General features: G+C 65.3%; 1 protein-coding gene across 1 annotated transcript in view; it reads right to left on the reverse strand.

The window, feature by feature from the left end:
- NLRX1 (NLR family member X1) overlaps window positions 1-5,460 on the reverse strand; it is an 18,781-nt gene extending 13,321 nt beyond the window's left edge. The window contains exons 1-7 of the mRNA XM_019510349.1: window positions 5,356-5,460; window positions 4,681-4,734; window positions 3,154-3,280; window positions 2,882-2,942; window positions 2,422-2,519; window positions 1,673-2,289; window positions 15-1,286 (exon numbers count right to left, since the gene is read on the reverse strand). Of these exons, the coding sequence (XP_019365894.1) occupies window positions 15-1,286; window positions 1,673-2,289; window positions 2,422-2,519; window positions 2,882-2,942; window positions 3,154-3,262 (2,157 nt within the window). The 5' untranslated portion in view covers window positions 3,263-3,280; window positions 4,681-4,734; window positions 5,356-5,460. The remainder of the gene's footprint in view (window positions 1-14; window positions 1,287-1,672; window positions 2,290-2,421; window positions 2,520-2,881; window positions 2,943-3,153; window positions 3,281-4,680; window positions 4,735-5,355) is intronic.
- Between the last annotated feature and the right edge of the window lie 2,958 nt (window positions 5,461-8,418).

Below are 8,418 nucleotides of genomic sequence, written 5' to 3' on the forward strand. Positions count from 1 at the left end.
ACGGAGGCCAGCACGGCACACTTGAGCGGGGTCATCTTGACGGAGGAGAGGTTGAGGGCCGGCAGGGAGCGCACGGCCTCGGCGGCGAAGCGCTCGTTCTGGAACTCGTGCAGGAAGAAGAGGTAGTCCATCAGCTCGGACGGGGGCAGCCCCTTGCGGCCGTTGCGGATGACGGTCTTCTTCATGGCCTTGGCGATCTCGAAGGCCGCCAGGTTCTTGATGGAGCAGCCCAGCTGCTCCAGGATGGCTCGGTTGCGGCGCGACAGGAGCCCGCCCATGAAGATGGGGAAGAGCTCAAAGACCTCATCGTCGGACGCATCGTCGGGGTGGCGCAGGGGGCCCTCCACGCCCAGGATGCTGGAATCCACCTGGTCCAGCACGTCGTCGTTGAAGTAGTCCTCCTCCCGGAAGAGCTCGGTGGCCATGGTGCGGGCGATGGTGTCGCGGTCCTTGCTGCCCAGCCGCTGGAAGTAGCGGGGGAACATCTTGAGGAGGTTGAAGAGCAGTGGCAGGACCCGCAGAGGCAGGACCTTGGAGACGATGCTGAGCACCATGGCCACATCCTCGCTCACCTTGCCGATGAGCTCAGACACCTCCCGGCCCACGCGCTGCCCCAGCGTCTTCTTCTCGCCCAGCACCACGTAGAGGGCAGCCAGGTACTCCTGCATGGCGGGGATGGTGAAGACGAAGGTGTGCTCCTTGCCCGGCTGCACGCAGGGCGAGAGGAAGAAGCGGAAGGCATCGCTGCGGAAGACGCTGAGGAGGTTGAGCTCGCTCTCCGTCTTCATGGCCCCCTCCAAGCAGCGCCGCAGGTCCTCCTCCGAGAAGCACGTCTGCCGTGACGTCACCCCCTCGTGCGCCAGCTTGCCCACCGTCTTGGCCACGTACTTCATCATGGAGATCTGCGTGGGGTCGGTGCTGTCCAGCACCTCCCCGCTGAAGTTGAGCCGCAGGAAGCTGGTGTAGATGCCCGTCAGGGTCTGGGCGGGCGGCACGGCCCGGGCGTAGTGGAGGAAGTGCAGGGTGGTGCAGACCAGCCAGCAGTAGGAGGGCAGGAAGCAGGCCTCTGCGATCTGGTTGTGACGCTCCAGGTTCCTCGAGAGCATCTCCACCAAGTTGTTCTCCCCCGCGCCGCCCGCGTCGCAGCCTGGCTGGCTCAGGCGCAGCTGGAAGTACAGCTTCTGGAGGTGGGTGTCCGAGAAGCCGCAGATCTCGGCGTAGCGGCCCACGAACTTGCTGGGGATGCGGCGCACAGCGGACGGGCGCGTGGTGACGATGATGCTGGCCTGGAACCAGAGCAGAGACCCCCACAGATTTAACGCCGTGGGTCCCCCTGGGATCATACAGGCCTGATCTTTGGGGTGCGGAGCTGGGTTTGCTCACGCTGCCTCGGGGGTGAAACCGCCTCCCCCATGGGAGCTCCCACGTGCTCTCCACCTGGGCTTCAAGGCTGAGAACCAAGGCAGCCAGGATGACTGGGTTTCCCAGCACTGCAGGGCAGGGGGGTCCCTCTTGGACCCTGCACTGGAGGTGGGGGTCTGCCCTGGCTCTGCCTTTACCAGATTGGCGACAGGAGCCATCAGTGGTGCGGGGCAAGGTTTCCCCAGTGGGTCTGCCCACATCCCACCCCCAACGACTCCCATCCCCTGCCCCATGGGCACACGGGGCAGACCTCTGGCAGCAGGTAATTCCTCAGCAGGTTGACCACGATGGCGGTGGGCGGCACGGGCTCGCTGGGGTCGCAGCACAGCTCAGTGCTGGCCAGGCGGAAGTCCAGGTTGAGGCGCTCAAGGCCGTTGAGGACGAAGAGGGTGCTGAGGTTGGCGGAGCCCAGGTGCGGCACCACCTTGTGCAGGTGCAGGTACTTCTTGGTGATGAGGCGCTGCAGCGAGATGGGGCTGCTACTCTGGGACAGGTCCTCGCAGGAGAAGGGCACGACCACCTCGAAGCGGGGCAGGTGCCCGTGGCACCAGTCCACCACCATCTTCTTGATGAGGGTGCTCTTGCCCATGCCCACGGTGCCGTACAACACCACCGTCCTGACCTGCCGCCCGCAGGCGTCCGCGTCAAAGAGGTTCTGCAAGCCGATAACGCGGCTGTTGGGCGCCTGCAGCTGGTTGTGGACAGTCGGGTCGGGCGAGGGCTTCAGGATGTCCTCCAGGGAGCTCTCCCGGATGACGGGGTCCACGTGCACCGCGTCCAGCGAGAAGGAGGGGCCGAACTGCCGCTCCTCGTTGGGCTGTTGGCTGAGCCAGCTCAGCAGGCTCTTGCGGTGCTTCTGAATGGCATCTGTGGGGCAGGCAGAGGCTTGTGAAGGGGAGAAGGGCAGGATGCAGGAGCAGGCGGAGCCCTCTGGCAGCCCCAGGGCCAGTCGTCCGTGGCTCCCCTGCCGTACCAGGTCCCCACGGCGCTAGGCCTTACCAGAAGAAGCCACGTTCCTCAGCATCATCTGGCCATGGCGGGCAGAGCCAGGCTGGGCTGCGCTCTCCTGGAGTCCTCCCTGAGAGCCGACAAAGCTCCTGCAGGATGGGGCAAGGTTGATGAGAAAGGCAGAGCGCCAGACAAGCTCTAGGCAAGTGTCTCCCTCACTCCCTATCTGCTGGGGGGGAATTTGAACTCATGATCTTGTGCTGACAGGCTCCACAGCCCGTCCCTCTGAAGAGCCAAGGCACGGGCACCAGCTGAAAGGGCCTGGACCCCCCCAGTCCTGGTGCCCTGGGAGAGGGACTCCAGCATGGGCATGGCCTGGCTTGATTGCTTCATCCATGGGACTGGAAGTGCCTGAGGGAGCTGCTGACCCCCATGCACCCAGGCCCCTGCACACACCCTCCTGGAGCACCCAAGTCCTTGCGTGCACCCTCCCCGAGCGGCTGTGCCTTACCTGAGCGGGGAGGCACGGCCTGCAGGGAGGAGCCCTCGGAGGAAGAAGCTGGTCTTGGCACCTGCGGGGAACCGCGGGGAAGTCAGAGGAGCAGGACAGGGGGAGCACTGCCAGCGGGCACCACCTGCACCCCCATGCCCAGGGCTGCCTGCCTCAGCGTGCACCCTCCTCCATGAAGGGAGGTCTCTGCACTGGCAGCTGCAATGGGGCTGGGCTGGAGGGCCCTGCCAGGCTGCAGGGGGAGAAGCCAGGGCCCTAGCGAGGTGTCTTACCTGGCGCAAAGGCAGGGAGCGTGTGCAGGATCCCCCGGGCATCCCACCGAGCTCCCTGGAGCCAGCTCCAGCCCAGCCCGGCCTGGGGAAGGCACCACCGGCATTGCATGGCCACGGCCTTTTTCAGCTGAAAGTCAGGGAGAGAGGGCTCAGCGCAGCATCCGTGGCCCCGGGCACTGCCAGGGTTGCCCTGGAGCAACGAGGGGGGCAACGCCGGAGCCTGCTGCTGCAGGGGGGCAGTTTCTTATCCGGCCTCCCCAGAGCTGGGAACAGCCTAGGGAAACCCCAGGAAGAGCCTCATGATGGGTGGGGGGCACGGACAGCACTACCTTCCCCCACACAGTCCTTCCTGGTGCCCGGATCCCAGCCCCCTGCCTGGAGGAGTCACTGGTCCAGGCTTCCTGGACACAAACCTCTGCCGCTCCCTGTGGCTGCTGCCTTGGGCAAGGGGCTCTCGGGGGCTTTATACTGTTGGCGTGGCCTGGCCAGCAAAGAAGCACTGGGAGCAGGGAGGGGAAGGAATGGGGTAGAGCTGGGGGGCAGGAAATGGGCAGAGTTAGCCTGCTCCCCAGGGCACCTGTCTGGGACACAGGCAGGGGAAGGACTTTCCTGCGCCCTGGGGTCCCCAGTGTAAACAGTCACTCCAGAGTGAAGCTGGTGCAAGCTGAGGATAGCCAGGTCTCAAGCTGGCAGCAGACTCCCACGGGCCAGGCTCAATCAATCCATGGGCAGAAAGGAGCATCTCTGGCGCCCATGTGAGGCCAGGGGCTGGGGCCTGCCAGGGGTAGGAGCGCGAGGCTTGGGGCGCAACCCCGGGAGCTGACAGCACTGCAAGCGGGGGGGGCCGAGGCAGAGGCAGGGAGGGCAGAGAGGGAAGGAAGGAAGTGGGGGAGATCCTCCAAGTACCTGGATGGTTCAAGGCTTTACCCCTCGCCCTGGCCATGCCCAGCAGGGGAGGGTCCGGCCAGGACATCGCCCTGCAGCTGCCAGGTCTCGGGGTGGTGGGCCCGGAGCCCTCCCCACCCCAGCGCCCTCATTCCCACGCTGCCGCAGCCAACGCAGCATCAGCCCGGCTGGCAGACGGATGAGCTGGCTGTGCGGGGAGGGAGAGGCCAGCTCGAGCCTCCTCCCCTTAAAGCAGCAGGCTGGAGCTCAGGATGCCAGGGCTGCATGGCACCAAAACAGGAGCCTGGAGAAGGCACTGGCAGGCAGGGAACTGGGAGCACATGGGGGGCCACGAGGGGCCCTGGCTGGGCTGTGTCCCCCACCTGAGTCCCGTGCTGCTGGGATGCGTTGTCCCCAAACAGAGCTCACTGGGAGCTGTGCAACCCTGTGGGTCCCCAGCCCAGTCCTGGGCTCGAAGGCCATACGGACAGCGACGGCTGGCTCAGCCCATGCCCAGACAGGGCACAGGCAACCCAGCCTGGCAGGAGCAGAGGGGCCAGGGCTGCGGCCGGGCCTGGGGCCTGTGAGCACAGGCTTAATGGAAGGGTTAAGGAGTGGGATGCTCCCCACACCAGGCCTCACCTGCGCTCTTCTGACTCAGCCTCTGCATGGGCTCCACCCTGCTCCTCCTCCATCCTAGGGGACCAAGACAGGAGAGCTGAGGAACCGGCTGGGGAAGGACCTGGCACCGCCTCTGCCCCCGCCCAGGGCCCCGGGGCATCATCAGAAGTGTTTTCCAGATGGGGAAACTGAGGCACAAGCAGGGGCCTGCGCCCAAGCTGGAACCCAGGAGTCCTGGCTCTGGATTCCCGTGCAGCCACCGCCGGGTGCAAGGCGCAGCACAGAAGCCAGGCGTCCAAGCTGCCAGCCTGGCTGTTGGGGAGGGCGTGGGGGCCCTGTGACAACCCAACCCCCCGCCTGGGCCTGGGTGCTTGCCAGGGCCATGTTGGGAGTTAATCCTGAGCTGGACATAATCTCTAGCCCCCCTTCGAGGGCTCCCTGCAGCGGCCTCTGCCCTTGGTGGCTGTCCCGAGAAGCGAGGGTGACAGCTGCAGGAAGCCCCCCTTGCAGGGCTGCCGGCTTCCCACCCTGCCCGCAGAGGCCCCCAGTGCCCCCTCCTGGGCAGCCGCCCTGCCAGGAGGAGCCAGCCCGGAGACCCCCAGCCCACGCAGGGTGTGGGGCTCGGGACAGCGCCCGTGGGCAGGGGCAGCCCAGCCCAGGTGGAGGGGAGCACAGAGCGGGCAGGTCAGGGGTTACCGGCTGGGGGTCCCGTGCCCTCGGCGCGGCTAGATCCGCTCTCCCCACACCCTGGCCTTTGCCCTGTCACTCTTCCTGCCGCGCCTGTTCCGATTTCGGTGTCTCTGGCTGCAACTTCCTGCAAGCGTGGCCCTGCCTCCTCTCCACTGTTGGCTGGGGATGCTGCCAAGACCGGGCGGGGAGGGCAGAGCCGTGCAGCCGGGCAGAGCTGGGCCATTCCCGTGGCTGGGGCTGATCCTGCTGGGGCTCCAGATTGACACGGTCAATGAGGGCACAGTCTGGGCCAGGCCCTGGAGGGGGCAGCTCTGACCCCTCTTCTACGCTGGGCCCCCGGGCATCGCCTGGCCCCACTGATGGGGGTAGGCTGGATAAGCATGGCAGTCGCCCCCCCCCAGCCCGGGGTGACCAGCTGACAGGGGAGGTCCCTGCTCCCCAAACAGGGGCAAGGGTGGGGGTGAGGAAACTGGACAAGGAGATGGGGTCCCCAAAGAGGACAAGTCCAGCACCAGGCAGGGGCCCCAGGCTGTGCCGTGGGCTCCTGGATGGGGGTTTCTCATGACCCAGGCCCTCGCGGGGATTCGGGCACCAGGATGGGGGGGATGTGCCTTGCTACTCCTATCCTGGGGCTGTGCAAACAGCCACCAGCCCAGGGGCGCAGGGCAGGGTAGGGAGGCAGCCACCACAGTGGCATGCCCATGCCGGGGGTCGCTGTGTCCTCTGGCCTGCGGAGGCCAGGACCCCGGACTGGGGCTGCCCCAGCTCCTCCCTGCGGGGCCCTGATCCTGGCTGGGGAGGGAGCGGTTGCTAGAGCCGCTCACCTGTCTGGCGTTTCCTGTCAACGCAGGCTCAGGGAAATGCCCTGTAGCCCTGCCCTCGCAGGGGCCGGCACTGTGGCACAGCTGGACCCCCACCCAGGCCCCTCCGAACCCCCGCGCTCACACCCCTTCCCCACGAGGGCAGGCCTGGGCCACGCTGGCTCCCAGCCACATGCACTGGTCAGCGAGCCGCACAGCTGCCCCTCAGCCAGCACACGCATGCAGATGCACACATACCCTGCCACACTGCCTCACGCCTGCGTCCCCCAAGCCACACCATTACACACAAACACCTTCACACCAGGACCTGATGCCTAGTGCTACACACACACACACACACACGTGCACAGACGTGCACACAGCCACACGGCTCCATGCGTGCACCCCACCCCATACACCACCACTGTTGCATAGACTGGTGCCTACAGCATTGCACACAAGCCAAACACCAGCACACACATGATCACACCAGGACACACTGCATGCACACTATATATGTACACACACACACAGGCGCAGAGGGGCAAGGCCGTCTGCCCCATCCAGTATAAATATAGGTTTTATTGAGGTGTGAAACCCGATGAGCACAGCTGGCATCCCAATAACACTGACATCAACTGCAAAATACCTGCCTGGGCAGCCACTCCTGCAGCCCTGCGGCCTGGGCTGGGGCAGAAACCTTCCCCCGGCAAAATCTCTCCTAGGAAACCAGCTAGAAGTCTGGAAACCCAGGGACCCGCATGCATGTGCACATGCACGTGCATTCAGCAGAACCTTTTCACCTGGCACTGCCCCGTGGACACGCAGTGACACGCCAACAAAGCAGAGCCCGGCTCCCCGGGAAGCTCCCAGTGGGCAGGGACTCACTGGCTGGTTGTTCTCCATGAAGTTTGAGGCTGCAGCTTCGTGATGGGCTATGCATCGCTGCGTCCCAGGTGGATACGGCTACTGGCAAAGCCCTGTTGGCACCTGGCAGCAGCAGCAGGGAAGTGGAGAGGCGGCCAGGCAATGCCAGGGCCCACATCTGATGCGCTGGCTTTGGCCTGTTGCCCAGCCCAGGGGCCTGCACTGCAGCTCTCATTCTCCAGCCCAGGGGCCAACAGGCCATGCCAGCACCTCCCTTGCAGACGCCCTGCACCGTCTCACCACACTTCAAGGAGGGAAGGGCAGGGATGACGCTGTCTGTGGCTGCTTGTCATGGGTTGCCAGCGTGGACGGACCCGAGTGTGGGAGCCGCTAGCCTGTCCCTTCCCGTGCTGCATGCACACTAGCTCCCTGTGCCTGCCCATCCCTACCCGCACACTGGGAGGCCACTGGGAAAGCAAGGGGGGAGGCGCAGGGCACGGGAACAAGCCAGAGGACCCACCTCCACGAACACTGTTTGCACACAGAAAACAAAACGCTGCTTATTGCCTGATGGTGGGATGCCTGGCACGGACACACACACACACGTGCACGCGCACACACACGTCCGCCCCGCACGGGGCCCCAGCCGCCCGCTCCGTGGAACCGGCCGCCCTCCGGCTGCACTGAGCCACGTTAGCACCAGCGGGTTGATTGTGACCCCCTCCCATCCCGGAGGAGGACGTGCAAGGCGGTACCTGGTTGTGTGTGTAGCAGCGGGGTTGGGGGACAAAGGGGTGCTCACAGGAGAGGCCACACCTGTCCTGGCAGGGAGAAGGAGCCAACCCGGGGGTGACACCATTAAAAACAGGCCACTCTCACCCCCGCAGCCACACGGAAGATCACGTGTGCTGCTGTGGGGGAAAGAGCCGTGCCTGGCGGAGATGGATGGGCTGGGTGGCTGGAGCGGGGTGGTGGGCACCAACCCTCCCTGATCCACACCTCTCCTCTTCCATAACCGAAGGAGATGCACAGGATTTTCTTGGGCAGGGAGTAGACGCTGCTCCCTGACCCTCAGCTTTGTATCACCCCCCAAGAGTCACCCGTGACATCTGAGCCCCACAGGATGCTCCCTGGTAAAGTGCATCACAGCCAACGTCCCCTGGGGCTGCCAGGGCACGAGGCCACGTCCTGGCACCCCCGGCCACGGCTGGAGCTGGCCCCGTCACTAGCCACACCTGCAGGAGCCCCAGGTCAGACCTCACGGTGTGGGGACACAGCGCTTTGGTTGCTTAGGTTTTGGACTCAACTGAGGAAGGAGAGGCAGGACCCAGCTGCCTGCCAGGCCACGAGCTGCGGCAGCTGGCATTATTGCTGTGGGCAGCAGGCTGGGCAGTGTGTCCCC

Source organism: Gavialis gangeticus, unplaced genomic scaffold (assembly GCF_001723915.1).
Source record: "Gavialis gangeticus isolate Ggan-Ray unplaced genomic scaffold, GavGan_comp1, whole genome shotgun sequence".
NCBI lineage: Eukaryota > Metazoa > Chordata > Crocodylia > Gavialidae > Gavialis > Gavialis gangeticus.